At 36.1% G+C, this 24,405-nt stretch overlaps 1 protein-coding gene across 1 annotated transcript; it reads right to left on the reverse strand.

Annotated features, from left to right (window-relative positions):
- Positions 1-14,178: 14,178 nt before the first annotated feature.
- Positions 14,179-15,128, reverse strand: LOC138906102 (uncharacterized). The gene is made up of 2 exons (XM_070194624.1): positions 14,915-15,128; positions 14,179-14,555 (listed from the first exon to the last, which is right to left on the reverse strand). Exons 1-2 carry the CDS (start codon positions 15,126-15,128, stop codon positions 14,179-14,181), a joined length of 591 nt encoding a protein of 196 aa, XP_070050725.1.
- Positions 15,129-24,405: the final 9,277 nt, after the last annotated feature.

Genomic DNA, 24,405 nt, shown 5'->3' on the forward strand with positions numbered 1-24,405 from the left:
CGAGAAATCCTCATTTCGAGTCATTCATTGTCGCGTCACATAAATAAGCACTCTACCCTTTACACCAATACTGCACAATAACAACACATGAACATCATAATACACTTTGCATAGCCTCGAAACCATAGGCAACACTAACACTGGGCTGAAACGATAGAACACCCTTTCACAAGACGATGATAATAACATGCTCGAATACACAGGGAGAAATATCCTGCACCACATCTGCAGTACCACTACAACTCGCCGATTCCCAATTGATAACGAGTGCTCAACATCGTATAAGAATGAGTAGGAAGGAAATGAAGGCATAAGCTTCGATGGAGTCAAATCGCATGACGAGGAATCAAGAAGGGAAGTGCTCCTAACTGCCCTATAGCCTCTAAAAGATAAGTATAGATGTTTCCATACAGATCCGCAAGACTCTACTAGACTCGCTCATGACCCATGAGACCAAAGTAAATCTAGAGCTTTGATACCAAGCTGTCACGACCCAAAACTCACTATAGGTCATGATGGCACCCAACGTCACTGTTAGGCAAGCTAACGGTGAACTACCAACTTAATTATTCATTTTATTATTTTTAAAATTATGAATCTTATTAGATAGAGGAATTTATGCATTAAAGTCATAAATACATACGTTTTGGATAAATATAAAGTAAAATGTGTCAATGTAAGGCAACCATTAACAAAATTTTGAACATCCCAAAACCCGGTATCACAAGTGCCTAAGTATTTACTAAGGAGTACAATAATAATACAACATATGTTTGAAATGTAAAATAGACATGATAAAGTAAATAATTAAGATGGGGACTTTATGGGCTGTGGTGCGTAGCATAGAGTACAACTCACCATAAAGTTTCCTTAGCAGTTGCGCTTACGCACCAAGATGACCATCAAAGGAACCTGTCAGATCCTGCACATTTAGTGCAGAAGTGTAGTATGAGTACATAAATCAACACGTACCCATTAAGTATGTATCCTAACCCCGGAGAAGTAGTACGAGGGAATGACATCGACACTTACTAGTGGTACAATAAATAAATGTAGGGATCATAAATAGGCATGAAATACAACATGATCGATAAAATAAGGAACAATAAATAAGGAAATCCTTTAACAAATATTACCAGTTAAAATGCCCCCAAAGGCCACATGTTATCTCAATAAATAGGAACCATCAATTAAATACCCGATCTCCGTTCATAAAGAGAATATTACATAATTCCCAAGTTTAATTAAGAGGGTAATCTCGTGGGTATTTAGACTCTTAGTAATTTCACGCACGAATTATGTCGAGGTCGTTCGGCCCGATCCATATAATCGCATACATACACTGTCGAGGTCGTACGGCCCGATCCATAAATGCATTTTATATAAATACATATACTACCGAGGCGTTCAGCCCAATCCACAAGAAAGGAGGAAACTTATCAAACTGCGAGTCGCGTGCTTACAAAATAGGTATATGAGCATAAAGTAAACATGAATTTTACCGTTTATTAAATATCTCTCCAAACAACACAAGGCGATAAAGCCCGACCTAATATATTCCCAAATCGTTCAATTATAAATTCACTTAATTAAGCTAGCAAAATGAGTTCAAATAATTCAAATATTACGTGATAAAGTCCTAAGTCTACCCGGATATAAATATGCTTTTAGCTACGTACGGACTCTCGTCACATCGTGCGTACGTAGAACCCACAACTAGTAGCACATAACAAATCTTAATACATGCGGTGTGGTTTCCCTCTCACAAAGTTAGACATGAGACTTACCTTGCTCCGAAGTTCCAATAACTGAATCCAACACCTCTCTAACACCTCAAACTGGTGCCCATCGATCTAAAACTATCCAAACAACGTGCAAAAAAATCAAAATATACTTCAACACTCATAAATTAATAATTTATAACAATTCTCACCTCTGCTCGAAAGTTCATAAAGTCAACCTCGGGCCCACGTTCCCGAATTCCGAATATTTTCGAAGGTAAACATTACCCATAGCACCAAGAACTCAAATATATTATTTATTCTTAATTCCATGTATAATTTCGTGGTCAAAATCCAAAAATACTTAATGCTAGGTTTTTCTTCCAAACCCAACCATTTCCACAAAATTTCGTGTTTAAATCCATATATAATCCATGTATTTAACTTATAATAATTGGGAATAACTTACCTCACAATAGATGATGAAAATATTCTCTCCAAGAGCTCCAAGAATCGCCCAACCAAGTGAAAATGTGAGAGGAATTGGCTAAGTCCCGAAATAAAACCCACTTCCGCCCAACGATCATCGCACCTGCGGTCACTTGACTGTGTCTGCGGTCCCTAGGTGTTGTCAAAGCATCGCATCTGCAAACACCCTCCTCCTCCATCACTTTCGATTATGCGGACAAAGATCTGCTACTACTACTCCGCTTTTGTGGATGTTTTCTCCACTCATGCGCATCTTCATCCCAGGCCCCTTTTCGCTTCTGTGGAAAATACTTCGCACTCGCGGAAGCGCACCTGTGCTTGAGCCTCTAAATCTGCGGAAGACTTGCAAATCCATTTAGCCTCAACCCCAACCGCTTCTGCCACCCTTGGAATATTTCTGCGGTCTCGCACATGCGCCCAAACCTCGCAGGTTCGATCACACCAAAAGCCTTAAGCTTCAGCCATTCTTTAAATCCAAAACTCGATTCGACTCCAATCCGATTCACAGCCGGGGCCACCGAGCCCCCATCCAACCATACCCACGCATCTTGAAACATGATACGAACTTAGCCGAAGCCTCAAATCACATAAAACAAAATATCAAAACTATGAATTAACGATAAAAATCATTCTTTCAACTTTCAAAATTCCGAACTTCGTCGAACTCGTCTGAATCCCACTTAGACGTTCCAGAATGATGTCAAATTTCACGTACAAGTCAAAAATCAGAATACGAACCTATTACAAGTCTCGGAATCCCAAACGTCCATCTATGACACCAAAGTCCACTTCAAATCAAACTTAGAAAATTCTAAAACCTTCAAAATGCAAACTTTCCACAATAAGTGTTGAAATGCTACCGGACCACCCGATACTTAACCCGAACATACGCCCAAGTCCGAAATCATCATATGAACCTATTGGAACCTTAAATCCTGATTCCGAGGTTGTTTATTCAAAGGTCAAACCTTGGTCAACTCTTCCAACTTAAAGCTTTCGAATTGAGAATTATCCATCTGAATGAACTCTGAAGTTCCCGAAGTTCAATCTCGACTATGCGTACAAGTCATAAAATATGAAGTAAAGTTACTCACATCCTCAAACCTCCGAATTACACGCTAGATCTCAAAACGATGGGTCGGCTCGTTACAATTTGAATAAGACATGTTTTAATAAAACTCAACATCGAAAATCTCATAAATATTTGATACAAATAACTGAAATACTAATACAACCACCCCAAAATCTGGTGTCAACGAGTGCATGTGCTCTACTAAGTATAAAAAATAAATCAAATCACTAGTATAACTATCTGAGTGATAGAACAGTACTAAAGGAAAGTAAAAGAAAAGAGAGCCAAGGGTTGCGGATGTCACAAAAACTACCTTGAAGTCTCCAAATAGGTATTAACACAGATCTAGCAGTCACCACATCCGGATGCACCTGGATCTGCACATGAAGAGCAATGTGCAGTATGAGTACAACTGATCCCATGTACTCAATAAGTAACAGAACTAACCTTGGGGTGAAAGTAGTGACGAGCACAGAAGAAGACAACCAGAGTCCAATATAATGACAACACTGGTATATTAATGACAATAACAATAATTCACTCAGAGGAATTTTCATAATCAGCTCGTTCGTGGTACCGAAATTTAGACATGCTTTCATGTTCAATAATTAAAGGCTAACACTGATAAGAACATGTCAAGCACAACTAGCATGAGGAATGATACATTTGTATGCCTGCATGTCAAATATGAATGTCAAATGTATTATGTCACAGTGATATCTCCCAAGTACTCACACTCTTAGAATACTCAATCTATTTGTCTCAAATGCCCACTCATCACACACACAGTCACTCGGCACTATACGGGTGCCTGGCATCAATGACCCTCACGAAAGTACGTTTATATATTACTGTGCCTATGTTCACTGTTGGTATGTTAGACTCGGGAGGGGCAGATCCTGCCCAAGCGCTAATCAAAACCTATAGGGCCCACTGTGGCGTGCAGTCCGATCCACATAATAATAATAATAGTAGTAGTAAAGCCAATATGGCATGCTGCAGCGTATAGCCCAATCCACGATATCACTCACAAAATGGCTCTTAGACCCACCTCAGTAATTAATCTCTCAAGTCTCAAGGGCTCACAATCTCGTACCACTCAGACCAATAATGATAACATATGTTGTATAGTCAATAATAAACAGATACTGAGATATGATATGGAAATGAAGAACCATGACTCAAAATATAATTACAGTTAAAGCAGATAACTCAAAATAACCCTCATTTGGTCTCAACTGAATAAGCGCATAGCCTACACATGATTTCTAACATGAATCACAACTCAATTACTCTAACATGTAGGGATTACACAGATAAAACAAGGCTTGACATCAACACAGTAATCAATCAGGATCATGATTAACATGGTGTACACTCAGATGCTCGTCACCTGTCATGTGCGTCACCCCAACACAACAAGAATAACATGTTTCCCAATGATAAATACCCTCAATTACAAGTTTAGAAATGTTACTTACCTCAAAACACGCAGCTCGATACTCCAAAGATCCCTTTCCATGTGTATCGGCCTCCTAACGACTCGAATCTAGTCAAAAACAACTTAATATATTCAATACAAGCTATAGGAATCGATTCCATATGATAAAGCTAAGATCTTTAACCAAAATCAAAAAGTCAATCCAAAAGTTCAACCCCACTCTTGCACCTTGAAACATGATAAAATTTGCAAATTCGGAACACTCATTCGATTACGAGTCCAACCATACCAAAATCATCCAATTTCGATCTCAAATCGACCTTAAAATCTCTATTTTTCATTTTGAAAAATTTGTAATAAATCCCTAATTTGTCTACTCCAAATCACCAAATAAATGATATAAACTAGGATGGAATCATGATAAATGACCGAGTCAAAAACACTTACCCCAATCCAAGACGTGAAAATCCTCTCCAAAATCGCCCAAAACCCAGATGTACACCTCAAAATATGATATAATAACTCTAACCCTCGAAATGGGATTTAACATAGTCTGCCCTAGTTATTCCTCTTCGCTAACGCAGAAGCTTCCTCGTATTCGCGAAGCACTAAACACACCATCTTCCAAAACCTCCTACGCGAATGCGATGCCCAGGTCGCGAACGCGATGCCTCACAGTGCTACACCTATGCGAACGTGTCCCCTTATCCGCGAACGCAAAGGCTAAGGCCTGGTGCCCATGCCAACCTCCCTCTTCTATGCGAATGCAGCTCCACTCTCGCTATCACGATGCACATCCCCTCTAAACCTTCACAAACACATCACCTTCTTCGCGAACGCGAAGAACAAAACCACCTACCATCGAATAACACTATGTGAATGCGACCAATATGTCATGATCGTGAAGAAGGATACACCAAACATCAGATCAACAGTTCCTTAAGACCAAAATGAAGCCGAACTTGATTCGAATCACACCCGAGGCCCCCGGGACCCCATCCAAACATACCAACAAGGTCCTAAAACATGATATGAGATTAGTAGAAACCTCAAATCACGTCAAACAATATTAAAATCAGGAATTGCACCCCAATTCAAGACTATTGAAACTAATGAACTTCCAACTTTAAAACCAATGTCGAACCATATCAAATCAACTCTGAATGACCTCAAATTTTGCACACTAGTCTCAAATAATACAACAGACCTATTTCAACCCGCGGAAACAAAATTAGAATCCGGTATCAATAAATTCAACTCTCGATCAAACCTCTCAACCTTCCTAACCTTCAACTTTCGCCAAAAAACATCAAACCAACCTACGGACCGCCCAAATCAATATACAGACATACACCTAAGTCCAAAATCACCATACCAAGCTATCAGAACCATCAAAACTCCATTCCGAAGTTGTCTACACATAAGTCAAACTTCGATCAACTCTTTCAACTTAAACTTTCAACCTTGCGACTAAGTATTCCAGCTCATTCTGAAACCTCTATGAAACAAATCCAACCATCCCAGCAAATCACATAACTATGAATGAATATAAAATAAGTGATAAATAGGGGGACGAGGATACAATACATAAAATGATCGGTCGGGGTTTCGTGGTGCCAAAGTACACTTATGTGTTGATGATTGTAGAGATTCTTCACATTGGGTTAAACAGTGCGTTGGAGAGTTGAAGAAACTATATGAAGGTGCATGGAGCTTCTGCAGCCCATTCTGCGGTCGCAGAACTGATGGTCCGCAGATCTGCCGCAGACTAAGGCAGAAATCTGGAAAAATATTTGGACCATTATGCGGTCCATTATACGTCCGCATAATCATTTTGCGAGCCGCATAAGCCATCGTAGACCCAACACAAAAACAATTCTGGAGGGCAGTTCTGCGGTGCATTATGCTACTGCAGAATTGGTCTGCGGACTATAGACCAGTCACAGAGTGAGGCATGGGTGCTTCATTCTGGAGGACCATTATGCGGTCCATTTTGTGGACCGCAGAAGCGGTATGTGGTCGCATATGTGACCGCAAATCTGCATCGGTGCTTCATTGTTTTCTAATTTTTGACCCGACCCTATTTCGATATATTGAGGCAAAGGGTCACTTTTGAAGCAAAAATATGATATTTCTAGAGAGAGTGATTACCATAGAGTGAGAGGGGAAGTTTCTAAGCTTATTATTCATTAATTCTTTCTCAAAGTTGAAGAATTTACAAGAAGAATTCACTAGGTCTTCATCTTAGAGGTAAGATTATATTCCTTAGCCCTCGATTTCGTGATTTTAACTGAAAATAGGTAATAAGCCAAGCAATTCTTAGGTGTGGGAGTTATTTATTTTATATTCATGTACCATCAAGGGTAGTGGGAAGATTGTTGAACTCATTTGGGTAAAATTTGGGTAGTAGGATGAAAATATCCACCATAGGAGGACCTTGAAACCTTAATGCATACCTAGTGTTTGATAAAATTCTCAAGTGTGCTAGAACTATGAACTCCTTCCTAATTTGTGTTCAATTTGGCCATATCTCTAAATAGATCAAAATTGCTACGATTTTCGGAATGGTGTACTGAGTTAAGAAAAGCTCAAAGCGAGGTATGTAGAATTGAACCCCACAATATCCTTGTAAGTCCCATGATACTCATTATAAATTGATTATCCCAAATAAGCCTTGTGTCAAAATAAATATGCCTTCAATATGTATTCCAAAGATTCTTGTTATGTTGAGTCATTGTTGAGAATGTGGTTTAAGTATGGGCTGTGTGTTATTATGTTATGATTTTAAAACGTGATTTTAATGAAAGCTATCATGTCAATTATGTAAGAAATCTCATGTGCCTAAGACCCTAAATTGCTCAAATGTGTGCTTAAAGTCTTGAGTAGAAATGTTTATTGTTGACAATCCGTGATAATGTTTGAAAGTGGAATAGTGAGTATGAATTATGAAGTATGACCAACGTGCCAAGAATGATATTCCGTTATGGCCAATGGTGCCAATAATATGAATGATATGAAAAAGATTACGAAATGAGTGGTAAATCCTTTTAATAATAAATGTTATGGGACTATTATTTAGCCACCGAGGAAGGGTAGGTCAGAACAACCCAACCCTGAAACTACACATGCCGGTGTAGGAGTGATTGAGGGTTAAATCCTCGTGTTAATGTGATGAGATTGTTTGCCCTTATATGGGATGAGATTGGTGTGTTGAAGTGTTTCCCCTTAAATGGGATGAGATTATTGCTAGCGAGATGTGATGTGATGTCGACCCACACGACATTGTGTTGAGACGGCTTAGCCGATCGGGCTGATATTGGACGTCATGCCGAGCACATGGTGGTATTGTGAGTGTATGTATCAGGGTGTGACGGCTTAGCCGGTCGGGCTGAGATCGGAATTTGTGCTAAAATACAGTGATGTATCGGTGCTAAAGATCTCCCAACTTAAATTACTGAAACATACTTGAAATTTACCTTTCCCCTAACTTGACACCTTGGTACTATTTGAGTCTCTTATTGATTTCATGTTTTATTCTCCGTTTACTTTTACTCATTCTATTGAGAGGATATTTAGTTTTACATACTAGTACTATTCCATATGTACTAACGTCTCTTTTACTAGAGGCGCTGCATCTTTAATGGATGTAGGTGGTTCCACATCAAGTGTTATTGATCAGTGATAGCAGCACACCCTCTCCTCAGCTGACTTGGTAAGCCCCACTTCATTTCGGGGTCCTGTATCTCTTATCCTTTGTACATATCGTTTGAGGTATAGTCGGGGCCTTATTGTCGGCACTGTCGTAGCACTCTTTTGTTCCTGTTAGAGGCTCCGTAGAATAATGTGGGTTGTATCTATTTTTGGAAGGTTAAACTAAATATGTTGTAATCATATCATCTATTCCACTTTAACTATGATTGAACAATGTACTGTTTTGGAGACTTGTTAATGACGTAACTGATGTAAATGAACTGGTATTATTCACATGACCTCTTACTATTTAATTAATAAAATATATTCTTCTGTTTATTCATGGGTGAGTTGGGTAGATGACACTGTACAAGTTTGCTCGACCGGGTAACTCTGTTGAGCGTCAGTCACGCTCCCCGAGGTCGGGGCATGATATCCGCATCAACATATCCCACTAAATCAAAATTACTACATTTTGGATACCATAGACAAAGATCAATTGTTCCTTTTAAGTATCTCAAGATCCTCTTGACAACCTTCAAGTGAGACTCATTTGGATTTGCCTGAATCTAGCACAAAGGCCTACATTGAAAATAATGTCTTGTCTACAAGCAGTGAGATAAAACAAAGAGCCAATCATTCCCCTATACATTTTCTGATCAATAGATGAATCCTGTTCATCCAAATCCAATTTCGTAGTTGTGGCTATAGGAGTGTCAATGTCTTTTGAATCTTCCATATTAAACCTTTTGAGCAAATCTTTCACATACATTTGTGTTGATACCCAATTGTTCCCTCATATTTTCCAAATATATATATATATATATATATATATATATATATATATATATATATATATATATATATATATATACACCTTCAAAATATCCCATATGCATCATCATTTGATTTACAAGCATACACAAGTATTTTTCATAATTTGTAAAGACTTTAAATCAATTTATTTCTGTATTTTTATTATATAAATATCCAATAATTACCTTACAAATTATTTTTATGATGATTTAATCATCTAAACTTATAATTTATACCAATATGAGGTTTTAAATATATTTAGTGCATTTATCATAATTATATTTGTATTTTTAGGACCAAATTGCATATTTTGCAATAATAGCCCATATGCATATATAATTACATTTTTCATACAGAAAATGACTTTTTATATTTTTATAATGTTAAGTAATTATTTTTAATCATTTTTATACACAAATGATATTTTTTTTATTTATTAATTATTTTATAAATTATTTATTTTTTAAATAATGGGTATTTAAAATCTAGCCCTAAAATCCCCTATTTTCTGATTTAACCCAACACCCTTACACCAGCCCAATACCCTTGGCCCAAGACCCATTAGCCCAATCCCCATACCCATTTAAACACCTGACCCAGGACCCCTTTAAATCGTGATCGTTGATCTCTAAGATCAATGGTCCACGTTACACCCTCCTCTTTAAACCAACCTAAACCCCTAACCATAATCATTCTATACCACTTCCCTGCCCTGGAATTCCCTCGTCTCTCATCTCTCATGAACCCTAGCCGTCGTTCCTATCAAACCCCCCCAAATCCGGCCCCAAAACAGAATCCACCATGGATTCCCTTACCTTATTTACCTCTCCTCACCACTGGCCACTCGTCTATGATCTTACTTAGTTGCTTGCCTAACATGGCAAGCAAATCTTGCCAAAATTAAAACAAATCGGTTCACACCTCTAATTTCTGTGGCTATTCCGTCTATGTTCATCATTGATTCTTTGTGAGTAACGAATATTCTTCACATCTGTTGATGATTCTTACCTACCCCAAATTAGGGGTTTTAAACCCTTTCAATCAGACCAAAATAGGTCAGATTTTCTAATTTTTAATGTTATTCCTCTTCTATTCATCTTATTTTGTGCGATTTTTACTTTATTTTCCACTGATTTCACACTTTTCCTAAAACTAGGGTTTGAAACTTTCTCCTTTTCTTACCGATTCTGGTGAATCTTTCCTTTATGTGTTCGATTACTTTCTTTCCTTATGTTTTCCCTGTTTTTTACTTTAATATTTTTTAAAATATTCTGAATAATTGTTTTTGGTATTATTTGTGTTTCCTTTAATATTTGCTTAAATATTCTGAATAATTTTTTGTTTCGATATTATTTGTGTGTCCTTTAAAGTCTGCCTTAATAAGTCTGAACGATTTCTGTTTTGGTATGTCTGTGTATTTACCTTAAATATTCTGAATAATCTCGGGTGTTTCCCTAATTTGTTGAATCCCTTGATTTGTGCCCTAAATTACCTATAACTGATTCTGAAATATTTTCTTGCATATGACTGATTTGTTTCCATGTTTATGTGCTGATTTCTATCACTATATATGCTCTTCCCCCATTCCCTTTTAAAAAGGACCTTCGACTACTTTCTGAACTCACTACAGACTTACTAGACCTAAGGTTATTCTGATTTTGCATTCTATACTCTAACTTTGGCCGGCTGGAAGCCAAGGCCAGTCAACTCTGAAATCTTGATATATACTGTGGACTTCCATACTTTGTGCATTTTTTTCGCTTAACTGATGAGTCACCTAACTTTTGCACTTTCATTCTTACATGTCCCTAATTTGTATAGGTGATTACTACTGAATTTTTTATTCAATATGCTTTGGAAGGGTGTTTGAGTATAGCTCTATCAAATCTGTATGTCTTAGTCCCTTTAACACTTAATTGCTCATAATGATACATGTGTTGAAGTTATTTGAACTTAATTAAGGTCTATCCAGTTAGTGTATCAATCCTTGAATACCTATGAACATATTTATCCCCTTACCCTGAACTCCTGTAGTGAATGCCTCACATATGTGACTCTTATTACTAGTTATAATCTGCCTCTTTGCTATTGTGTTAACATGATCACTCGATCCCACACCCCCTCTAATGTTTGTTTGTAATTTGGAATAGTTGTCTTATCATGTTCGAATTGCTGCTTTATCCTTTGATACAAACTGGATCATCTTTGGTTAGATCATTATAACAAAGTTATCTGCTACTTAACATGATTTTACTGAGTGTGTATGTCTTGACTTATGACTGTAAACATGATGCCCTCCCCCCTTCTATGATGTTGTTCTAGTTTTCTTGATAATAACACTAGGTAATGTACTTAATATGATTCAGCATGCATTAACTCATTCTACACCTATGATTTTGCCAAACTTGCAAACATGTTCTTTGCCAACTTTTAGCATGTGACTGCTATTGTGCTGAGTTTGAAACATGTTTATCAGTTTCATTAAACTAGTTCTTTTTAAGTTATATTTAAGTGTCTGCTTGTTGACTCAATTTGGTCATGTCTGTTTAAATCCTCAATTCATGTCTTCTCAATTTTGGTCTTTCTTTCTCTGTCACCTAAGCTCTTTTAAATCCTATTCTTAGCCAATGCTGCCCAAGTTCTGTCCTTTGGCCTCCCTAGTGTGAGCACTACTCAGGGTTCATTAGAGACCCTTATGAACTCTGACACACTAGGATTTGGTCTCTAATCCCTCCTCTAAACTATTCTTGTTAACCACCCTAGTGTGAGCACTTCCCGGGGTTCTTGAAGCCCTTGGGAACTCTGACACACTAAGGCCTTGGTTCTAAATGCTCAACTTTATCTTGTGCTTATTGGGTGAATCATTCAATTCCTGGCTGTTGTATGTCTATGGTTGTGTAACTTGGAGACTGTTGTGATTTGTAAGAATAAAGGCTAGGCTCTTCCATGATGAAACCCGTATTTTGGGCGTGTTGTAGGCTCCCTATAGTTATTCTCCTATGTAATTCATGCTATTCATTCTGGGTTTGTAATAATTATTATAATAACATTTGGGATATTAGTGAAATTGGGAAAGGGATTTTTATCTTATATTTGTAATAAATGGGATAGAAATCCTGCCTATAGGTTCAATAATGTGTGTTTAGTTATCGTGTGTTAGAAATCATGCCTATAGGTATCCTATTATGTTCATTCATTATATGTTAGCAATCCTGCCTATGGTTTCAATACTTGGTTCAATTGTGTTCTATTTATGCTTATTAGAAACCATGCCTATAGGGAATTGTATGGTTCAATATGCGTTTACATGCTGCCCTATTCGCAAATTGTAGAGATCATGTCTATAGGATCTAAAATTGGATTAAATTATAGAAAGCATGCATATAGGTCTAAATTAGTTTAATTATCATCTTGCTCGTTTATTCAGGAGTTCTCGACACTGTGTCATTATTATCACTAGAAAATATGCCTATAGGACTAAATAAGTAATTCTGAATATCCTTACGTGATTACCATTATTTATTATTAAGTAGAATACCTAGATATCATGCCTATAGGTTTAATCCCCTTATGCTTAAAATCAGTAGGCAAATTATGTAGGTTTCTGGAAATCGTATTTAGGAAATGGCTTTTGCGTGTAGCTGTCTGCTCATTAATTTGGTATCACATAGAGATCCTGCCTATAGGATTCTACAACCTTAACTCATTAAAATTTGTCAACGTTAATCAGTTTGGCGTGCATTTGTTGTCTAAATGCAGAGGCTAACTTGAGCCCTTATTTGCTTATATGTGAAAGTCCTAAATGTTTTGTTTGTCGCCTAGTATTTTCCCTTTTGATCAACCTAAGTTAAGGTCTAGAACTACCCTGAAATAGAGGTCCAAATGCCTCCTTGACCATAGGCATAGGACGGGTAGTGCACGCATAGAGTACGACTTAGAATTGACTAGTGCACTTTAGGTAAACAACTTAAAGGTAGTAATCGGGTAGCAGGAGATGATAGTCTGTGCCCGCTGAATAGTATGAGTAACACCCCATCTTGAGGGAGTTAAGTAGAATTATTTATGTTGCACGGGGTGATCCTTTAGGCTAAAAAACTTAGGACCCCCCTCCCCCCACCTTTGTTTAAAGTCAATCCTTTTATTTTCCCATATTGCTTCCCTTCTCTTAGACTAATTCATATAATTCGAGTTTGGCCGGGACCCATGATTGTAGACCTCGAGGAGTGCCTAACACCTTCTCCTCAAGGTAATTTGAGCCCTTACACAATATTTGGTGACGCGAACTGGTTAATCTAGAGTTATTTGCAAAAATAGGTGCCCTAACGCACCTTAATCCGTTAGGTGGCGACTCTTTCTTTTAGTACCCTTCATTTAAAAGAGTTGTCACGACGTCGAAGCTCGATTTCGCAAGAAAGTAGGGGTGCGACAATTTGTTGATGGATCATAGTCCCATTTGAATTTTATTTAATTTTTAAGCCTAAAAATAAATTAAGCTCACTCATCATACTTATTTCAAATTCACTCCCCATTACCTTAGCAAACTCTTTACTTAACCTAACAATAGTTTCTCCAACGATTATATCATCAACATATATCTAAACTACCAAGATATCTTTACATTTTTCTTTAAAGAATAAAGTGTTATCAATTTTATCTCTCTTGTAGCCATGCTCAAACAAGAATTTTTACAATCTTTCGTACCATGCTCTTGGAGCCTGATTGAGCCCATAAAGTGCCTTCTCAAGCTAGTACACATGATCAGGACATTTCATTCTTTCAAGGCTAAATGTTTGCTTGGCAAACACTTCTTCCTTTAGATAGCCATTGAGAAAGGCACTCTTGACATCCATACGGTGGAGAGTGAATTCTATGTAAGTAACAATGGCTATAAGGTGTCTAATAGCTTCCAATTTTTCAATTGGAGCAAAAGTCTCATCATAGTTTATGCCCTACTCTTGACTATATCTTTGAACCACCAATCTTGCCTTGTTCATTGTAACTGTTACATCTTCATCAAGTTTATTTCTGAAGACCCATTTAGTGCCAATCATTATTTTATCCTTGGGTCTTGATACCAGATGCAAAACTTGACTTCTCTCAAATTGGTTGAGTTCATCTTGCATTGCATTCACCCAATCTGCATCATGCAAAGCCTCATAAGCATTGTTAGGTTTAATAAGAGATAATAAAGCATCAAAAGCACATAGATTCTTTAAAAAAGATCTAGTTTTGATTCCAGATGTTGGATAAGTGATTATGTTCCCAATGGGATGAGAAATTTGATACTTGTAAGACTTCACAACCAAATGGTTTTCCCTAGATGTTTCTTCAATGTTTTATTACTAAAGAACAGGTTCATGGACAGGTTCCCTCGAGGTTTGAGGATCAGTTCCTCAGTTATCAGTTTCCCTGTCAGGTTTCCCTGAGTGAAAGGACCTGTTCCATCACTTGTTCCTTCATGTGATACAACTTCAAGCTAGACTGTGGTTTCATTATTTGAGTTCCTTATCAGTCCATTCTCTTCATCATTTTGTTACTTCCTCTCAGAAAGAATGTTAGTTTCATAAAAAATAACATGTACACTTTCTTCCACACACATAGTTCTTTTGTTATATATCTTGTATGCCATACTATGTGAAGAATATCCCAAGAATACTCTGTCATCACCTCTGGGATCAAACTTACCTAGGGAGTTTTTTCCATTATTGTGCACAATGCACTTGCATCCAAATGTCCAAAGATGAGATATATTTGGATTTCTCCCTTTAAGTAACTCATAGGGAGTCTTCTCAACAAGATGTCTAGTCATGTACCTATTTATGATGTAGCATGCAGTGTTCACAGCTTCTACCAAGAAGTTATGAGGCAATTTACTAGCAAGTAACTTAGTCTTAGCCATTTCCTCTAAAGTCCTATTCTTCCTCTCAACTACTCCATTTTATTGTGGAGTTCTAGGAGAAAACGAATTATGATATATGCCATGCCCATCCTAAAATTCAGAAAATTTAGCATTCTCAAACTCAGTACCATGATCATACCTAATTGATGCAAGTTGATTACCTAGTTGTTTCTGAGTTTTTCTAACAGATGAAGTGAACGTATAAAATGCTTCATCTTTAGATGTTAAAAATAGTGTCCAAGTAAACCTAGAGTAATCATCAACAAGCACCATAACATATCTCTTACCACCTCAACTTGTTATCCTTATTGGTCCACACAGATCTATATGGACCAGTTCCATCGTCCAGGTAATACTCACCATTTTATTACTTTTGAAAGAGGATCTTAACTGGTTCTCCCTTGTACAAGCCTTACAAATTTTATCTTTCTTGAACTTAATGTTAGACAGTCCTATCACCAAGTCCTTGGAGACTGGTTTGTTGAGTTGACTCAGACTTGCATGTCCAAGTCTCTTATGCCAAAGGAGGGGATCACCGTCCAACATACTTAAACAAGTGAGTTCATTATCTGAGAGTATGGACAGTTCCACCACATATATTTTGTTCACTCCTTTTCCCTGTAAAACTATATTGTGAGTGGTAAGATTTATCACAAAGCATTTTGTAGAGGTGAAAGCTACCATGTTTCCTATATCACACAGTTGTAATAAACTTATCAAGATGTATTTCAGTTCATCTATCATGTATACATTCTAAATTGAGTGAGAATTAGATTTGCCTAGCTTCCCAACTCCAATGATCTCGCCTTTCTTTCCATTTCCAAAGGAGACATTACCCACTTTAAGGTCCGCAAGTGAATGGAATTGGTTTTTGCTTCCTATCATGTGCTTTGAGCAACCACTATCTATGTGTCATATGTGGTTTCTCTCCTTCACCTGGACCTGCAAAAGAAAATCAGGGGTTAGTCATAGGAACCCAAACTAGTTAGGGTCCCTTTCTATAGGCAAAAGGATAAAACAAATTCTTTTTAGCCCAACTTGGTAACCTATTTTTCCCTAGAATTTTTTTCTCTTAGACTTGCCTTTTATTTTGCAGCACACCTTATAGTGTTTAGTGTTATCACAGTGAGTGTGAATCTTATTCTTCAAGGAGTGTGAGGTACTTGCTTTTGGGATCCCATTTAGGTGCAGAGTTCCCAAAGCTAAGTCCCCTTCTATTGCTACTATAGTGTTCTTGTAGCCACAAAAGTGCATCAGAGGACCTCTTCTATTTACATGTTCTGTCTAGCTCATGCTTAACCTTAGTCAAGTCCTCTTTTAAAGCTCTTACGTGTTCACCCATTTTATATAACTCATCTTTCACCTTACCTAAATCTTCTTCTAGTGTGAATTGTGTGTCACTAGCTATTTCTTTACATATTAGTAACATCAATTTCAGTGTCCCAGATCTAAGTTCTAAAATAGTTTTATCAAGTGCATGAACCTGGTTCTTCAACACATCACTTTCATTTTTAGTTTCACAAGCCCTAAGTTATTCCAAGCTTTTGCACTTTTCTTTCAAAATGACATATTCCTTTGACAATTGTTCCTTTTCAAAACTTAATAGCCAAAAACATAGTAATTCAAATAATCTTTCTTTAGACAAAAACTTAATCTTATCTTTTAATTGAAAGACACTTACCTCAGGTTCTTCATCAGATTCTCTAATAGCCATTAGAGCTTTTTGATCATCATTATCATCATCATCATCATCATCATCATCTGAGCTCTCCTCTGAGCTATCTTCCCAAGCAACAACCATTTCCTTCGTTGATCCTTTGTTGTTGGTTTTCTTGGGATGAACTTGTTCCTTCATTCTGTTCCGTCATTCAGCTCTTTCCTTTTTATTTTTTTCATTCAATATCCCACAAGGGAAAGTTCTATATGATGTGATTAGGCTTTCCACATTTATAGCATTCATCATTTTCCTGCTTCTCTGGAGCTTTGGACTTGATGTAGCTTCCACTTCTTGAAGAACCCTTTCCTCTCCTTAGGTAATTCTTGAAGTCTTTAGTAATCATGGTCATTTCATCATCTTCCAAATCATAACCTTCAATGATTTTGAGTGCTAGATTCATTTCCTTCTAAGGTACATCCATCTTCATGGTTTTCCTTCTAAGTTCATAAGCTTTGAGATTTCCAATCAACTCATCTAAAGAAAGTGTAGCAATGTTCTTTGATTCCAAAATGGCAGTGATATTCCTTTCCAATGTGATTGGTAAAACCCTAGTTTGTATCTTCTCTGCCCTTTCTTCTTCTTCTTCTTCTTCAGGAGTAGTCCTTCTAAGAGACTTTAGTTCATTTATCAAGATAGTGAACCTTGTGTACATATCCTTAATGGTTTCTCTATCTCTCATCGCAAAGTTTTCATATTGGGAAAAGAACAAAGTTCCTTTTGATCTTTTTACCTGAGTTGTTCCTTCTTGGTCAACTTGTAGTGTGTCCAATATTTTCTTGGCAGTGGAACAACCTTAGATTCTGCTGTACTCATCAGGACCAGGTCCACAAATAAGCCATTTCTTGGCTCTAGCATTTTTCTCCCACTTCTTCAAGTCCTCAGCATTGCGGCCAGTTCTTGTCTTTGGAACATCCTCACCTTCAGCATTTTTCTTCTTTGTTGGTAGTGGACCATCAGTGATAATATCCCATAACTCGTAATCTTCTACCTGCATGTGATCTCTCATCCTAGTTTTCTACCATGAGTAGTAGTGACCATTGAAGAGTGGTGGCCTACCAGTGGATTGCCTTTTCCAATTTTTAGGTGGTGCACTCATATTGATCTTTTCCTAGGGTGATAGCCTCTTCAAGGATAACCCGCTATGATACCAATTGATGTTTTATACTATACCACACAAGAATGAGAGGGGATGATTTGTGTGGTGTCTAGTTTTCGCGTGCACCGACCCACATCTTCTATGTGTTCCTTAATCTACTTTGCCGAATAAATAATGCAGAAAGTAAATAATACAAGTATTTTTACGTGGCAAACACCCGTCTCAAAATGTGAAAAAATCACGACTTACTACCCAGTAGGAGTTTTCCTAAAACTTCACTACAACTCTGATCCAAACAACAATGTTTACAAACTCTTGAACACCTAAGGATTAACTCTAACGCTTGTAGCAACAAGTCACAGACTATTGCGTCTGCTTCAAATTAACTCTAGCTTGAACAACACAACTCAAGTACCTAATACAAATGCTTCTAACAAAAGCTTTAAGGTACCACTCAAAAGCACCTACTACAATTGATCTATAATAAAAGACAGACACATGGAACTGGTTCTTCTATTTGGTTCATGTAGCTTCAGGTTCACACTCTTGAAACACATAGAATTGCTTTGCTATTTTGCTCTCAATTCTTGCTTAACTTCAGCGTGTGTGTGTCACCTGTAAAAAAGAACAAACTGATATTTATAGAGTTAGTAGAATAAGAGTTAACTAGAAACCTGATGTTTTACTCCTCCTTGGTGGAGGAGTTCTAGTTATCTTCATGTTCTAACTCCTTCCTTATCTTGGATAGAATTCTCTTCAAGTAAGGATCCGTCTCCTTATCAAATATGTAGCCTTTTCGTTTAGAGATTATCTGAAATAACTACTTATACTTATCCCTTTCACGTGTATGCCTTTTTCTTGATTCTGTCTGTCACATGTGTATACTGTCCATAGACCTGGTTCATGCATGTGTTCCTTTGTCGATCATCAAAACCAAATCCACTCAGGTCAACAATAACACAAAGCGATAAGGTAATTAACAATCACCCTGCCTAAGTCCTCTATTCATTTTAAAGGCAGGTAAAGTCTCACTATTCCAAATAATAGAAGAGCGCCAGTAACACAACTCACAATAAGCTTAATTATTGAAAGAGGAAAATTATAATCAACTAGTGTTCTCAGAAGAAAATCCCAACACACCATAAATTATGTATTATGTAAATCTATTTTGACAATCTAGTAAAGACGAGGAACAAGGAGTTATATTTTAAAGACGAGGAACAAGGAGTTATATTTTAAAGACGAAGAATGAGGCATTATATACCCTAGTCCAAATTGGCCATTAATTAAGTAAGGCAGAAAGTGATGAAATATTAAATTCTAACTCATGTATTGTCACGACCCCAAAATCCTGCCTTAGGTATCATGATGGCACCTAGTCGCTAAGATTAGGTAAGCTTGATACATGGAGAGATCTAACAGAAATAATCAATTCAACTATATAAAAATTAAACTGATAAACAAAATAACATAACTAAAACTGAACAATAGGTATATAATTCCCCAGAACCGGTAGTACAAAGTCATAAGCTCTAATGAAATACACTAGAATTTCTAAGTACAATACAACTTGCAATAAAGATAAATAGTAGTAAAGATGATATCATGAGGTGACTCAGATGCTTGCGAGCGTCAACCAGGTATACCTTGAAGTATCCAGCCGCACAGACACAACTCTCAAGAACAACACGATCTGAAGTACCTAGATCTGCACAAAACCTATTCCAAAGCGTAGCATGAGTACACCATAGCAGTACCCAGTAATTATTAAGACTAGCCTCGATGTAGTTGTGACGAGGTAAGTCGAGACACTCACTAGATATAAAATATGTGCAATATATTAACATAAATCTGGAAATGGAAAGAACATCAATGTAAGACTAATAACAGATATAGTATTAATATAAAACTAACAATGGAATAATAGAAACACAAATGTGAACACAAAGCAAATGGGTAAATAATCAGAATACAAATGCATATGAATGAACTCAATTTAAGTAAGCAAACCATTCCCAATGTATGTCTTACAACAAGAGTTGCATGAGGCACCACATCTCGTAACCACAAATCATAAGCCACAATTTCGAATCTTACATGTATGGCACCTCGTGCCCACATTATCGATCACCTTCACACAACAAGATTCACGTGCTATCATGTGCATTGTATCCGTGTCAAATGCCAAATAAATATTTGAGAGATTTATTTAAATGCAATAAGGCATAATAACAATCTTGAATAACGTATGGTGTCAAATGAGATAATGAGTTTATTTTAGAAATTAAATAAATTAAAATAAAGTATAATTTGTACAAACTAGAGTATCAAATGAGTTTAGTTTATAAATTAATAAAGTAAAGTAAAATAATATTTTTTAAACAAAGTAAAACATCAGACAAGTTAACGAATTAAATATAGTATTTTGTTAAAGTAAAGCGTGTTAATGATTTAAATATGGACAACATAAAATAGGATAATGAGTTTAATTTGAGAAACTAATTAAAGTAAAAATATGATAACCATTTAAAAATAGTAAAGCATCGAGTGAGATAACGGGTTGTATCTTAAGAGTCACATAAAATAAAGCACGTTAATAATTCTTTTATTTAAAACCGTTATATTACCAACAACTCAACATAATATGAGATAATGGCCTCCAAGTAAATTCATCTTGACAATCAACTCACCAGTAACAACAGAGGCACAAATTTGCACATTAAAGCAATACAACAAATCACGTACAATGCATGACTCACACAAGAAGTCACAATTGTTTCAACTCAAGAATAATAACAAATAACCAAATACAACCAAAATACAAGTAAAATGATGTAAGAAAAACAATAACTGTTCAATCAACAAGTCGTTCCAATATAGAATGTACAAGTCAAATCACAACCGAGGTACCACACCTCACAATAACATTTCACAAGTCACAATCACAAACTTCCTTATATCGCCATGTGAGCCTTGCCTTTATATTTTTAAAATATATTTTTCAAAATAGCTACACGCGTTTTAGCCTCTGTATCTCACTGTGTGGCTTCAAATAATTCCCTTATTAGCAGCATGTGTATAAATCTCACCTTATCTCGCCGTATGCACATCTACCCCTATCCTTATACCGCCGCATGTGCATCAATATCACAATAATAATCAACTCGTACCACGCGTGCCCATATGCCACAACATTGCCAACAACAGCAATACCAATATTACCTCAATACATAACCCACAACTCAACCATAATGTGTTCAAGAATCTCAATAACAACAAAACGAATGAGGAACAATTCGACAAGGAAAGACATGTCAATAATCAACAACTTCAACCACAACCTGTTAATAGCTTTCGCAACTACAACTTCAATAATTCAACAATGAAGGTATCCCCATGAAATGGCAACTTCCAATTTAAGTACATAACATACGCCTAGCATTGAAAGAAATAGCATGAAATAACATCTACGACTAATTGCACGAGAATAACTCAATAGCATATAACAACAAATACCAATAAATGCATATAAGAGTAATCTTGACAATGAAAACTAGAACATGTAATAACGACTTCAAATAAGGCATGTAAGACTAAACTTGATAACGAAAGATAGAACAAACAATAATAACTTTAATTAAGTGCTTATAAGTAGCCTAAGAGTCTAAATCAGTCAAAATTTACACACCTCATGTACACGTCTTCCACATTGTTCAAATAGCAAAATCAAACCCAATCTTAAAGGGTAGTTCCCTCCCATAAAGTTAGGCAAGATACTTATCTCAAACAAGGTAAATCAGTCTACTAATAAGCACTTCCCGTGCAAATTTACCTTCGGATGACTTGAATCTAGCCAAAATAATTTAATTTCATAAATAAAAGCCATAGGAAATAATTTCGGATAATAAATATGCGATCTTTAACTAAAATAAAAAAAGTCAACCTAAAAAGTCAACCCCGGACCCGCGTCTCGGAACCTGACAAAACCCATAAATTCGGAACATTCATTCCGATATGAGTCCAACCATACCAAAATCATTCAATTTCGACCTCAAATCCTCCTTCAAACTATCAATTTATGTTTTAGAAATTTTTTCCTAAATTCTCCAATTTTTCCAATTCAAATCATTTATCATACACTAAAATCGAGGTTTGAATCATTAAATAATAAAAAATACGAGTCAAAACCGAGCTCCAAAATTTTGTGAAAAAAGGTAACTAAATTTGGAAAAAGAAAAAAATGCAGCAACTATCCCCAGCGTGAATAAGTTCTTAGATGATCTCGAAATTCAAGATAGCCTCTAGAATCACCCAATATGGCATTAAAAAGAGGGAGATATGATGTTTTGAATCTTTAAAAGAAATCTGAAAATTTCAGGGACATAAATGATATTTTCGTAATTACTTACGCTAGAAAGAAAACCAACAATTAGAAAATCTTCGTTTTAGCACCCAAAACTCATACGAAACCTCCCGGACACAAACCATATATGCATTTCAATCATAAAACATGCTACGAAGCTGCTCGCACATTCAAAACACCGAAAAGAGGTAATTTTGACCCGATTTGATCATGGTCAAATTTCAAATCCTTAACTTAACTAGTTTCTCAACCAATGATCCAAAACACACCCGAGCCCCTCGGAACCCCATACAATCATACCAACAAAGTACAAATATATTGTTTAAACTTATCCAAAGCCTCAAAATACCCACGGAAATATCTCAACAAAGAATCGAGGCTCAAACCGAATAAAATTTCTCTTAAGTTGTTAAATCTTCAATCTTTCAAAAAAGTGTCTGAATCACACTTGAACACTTCAGATTACTTCAAACTTTGCACACAAGTTTAATTCAACTATATAGATTTATCCAAAGTCTCGAAATACCAATTGGAGTCCAATAACATCAAAGTCCTCATGGTCAAACTTATGAACTCTTAAGTTATTCAAATTGCCAACCTTTGACAAATAGTCTCGAATTCTTCTACGAATCTCCGAAATCAAATTCAAACATATACGCAAGTCCAAAATCATCATATGAACCTATCGGAATAATCAAAATCCGATTTCGAGTCCGTTTACCCAAAAGTCAAACATTGATCAACTCTTCCAACTTAAAGCTTTTTAAACGAGAATCATTATTCCAAATCAATCCCGAACAGTTCGAAAATCGGAACCAACCATACACGCAAGTTATAATATATAATACGAACTACTCAAAGTCTCAAACTATCGAATGGAACGCTAAAGCTCAAAACAACCGGCCGAGTTGTTATACAAACATATATTATATTTAATATTTTTAATATTTTTTGATTTTTTATTTCTCAACCCGAAATCAAACTAAAAACCTGAAAAAACAATCCAAATTAGAATTTCGGTTTGGTTCGTTTTGATTTTTCGCTTTCATCCGAATAATGGACACCCTTACTTGCTTTGGAAAATGACTTACTTTTGAAATCTAATTTGCATAGCACCTTTAATAAGACTGGGAATACCGTTATATATTTCCCCAAATCAGCCTGTTTTTCCAAGAATAATGATTAGTAGCTGTTGTATCTAGCCATTTACCAATCAAAGGCAAAAGAATCTTGTCCTAGGCCAACGTATATTGACTGAAAAAGGTTGATTAAGACATAATATATAGGATAACAGATGGAAGTTAGATTAAACTACTCATATTTTAATAATAAAAGAACGGTTCTTTTCACATACATTTTTCTCTTTTCAGATAATATATAAATAAAAAATGCAGTATACAGCCAAGCGGAGAAAACTGGTTAGACTGCTGACTCCATGAGGACATTTCTTTCATATTTTATGTATTTTAATACTGGTGATGATCTTTTCGTTGATTACGTATCCAGTTGTTGACCGTATTTTATTCTTACAAGGAACCCTGATTCAGCTAATCAAGCAATACTTCTATTTGGCATTTTTTAAAATTGTTTTTTTTTAAAATTTAGAATTAATCATTATAGTATTTTGGACATGTGAAAAATACAAAGTTACTTAAATGACAATACAGAATCACCGACTCAATCGATCAAAGAGATCGCGGTATTCCCTCAATTCTTTTTGTTGCTTAAGTAGACTTATACCCCGTTTGGTCAAGCTGAAAAAATCAGTTTATTTTGAGAAGTGTTTTTTTGGAAAGTACTTTTAGTGAGAAACAGTTTGTGTTTGACTAATTAATTTTAAAAATACTTCTAAGCAGCAATTCGTGTTTGACCAAACTTTTAAAAAGTGATTCTAAGAATATTTTTCTCAAAATTGCTTTTCAAAAAAGTGTTTCTGGGAAGAAGCTATTTTTTTCTGCTTCTGCTTCTTTTCAAAAATATTTTTTTTTCTCCTAAAAGCTTGGCCAAACACTTCAAATTTAAAAGAAACAAAACCACTTTTTTTAAAAAAAAATACTTTTTAACTTGAAGAAACTTGGCCAAATGCTATTAACCGATATAA

Source organism: Nicotiana tomentosiformis, chromosome 2, assembly GCF_000390325.3.
Source record: "Nicotiana tomentosiformis chromosome 2, ASM39032v3, whole genome shotgun sequence".
NCBI lineage: Eukaryota > Viridiplantae > Streptophyta > Magnoliopsida > Solanales > Solanaceae > Nicotiana > Nicotiana tomentosiformis.

Coding starts and splice junctions, on each gene's coding strand:
- LOC138906102 (XM_070194624.1), bottom strand. CDS start 15,128: ATGGCTAAGACTAAGTTACTTGCTAGTAAATTGCCTCATAACTTCTTG. Junction 14,556..14,914: donor TAATGGAAAAAACTCCCTAG/GTAAGTTTGATC, acceptor AAAACATTGAAG/AAACATCTAGGGAAAACCAT.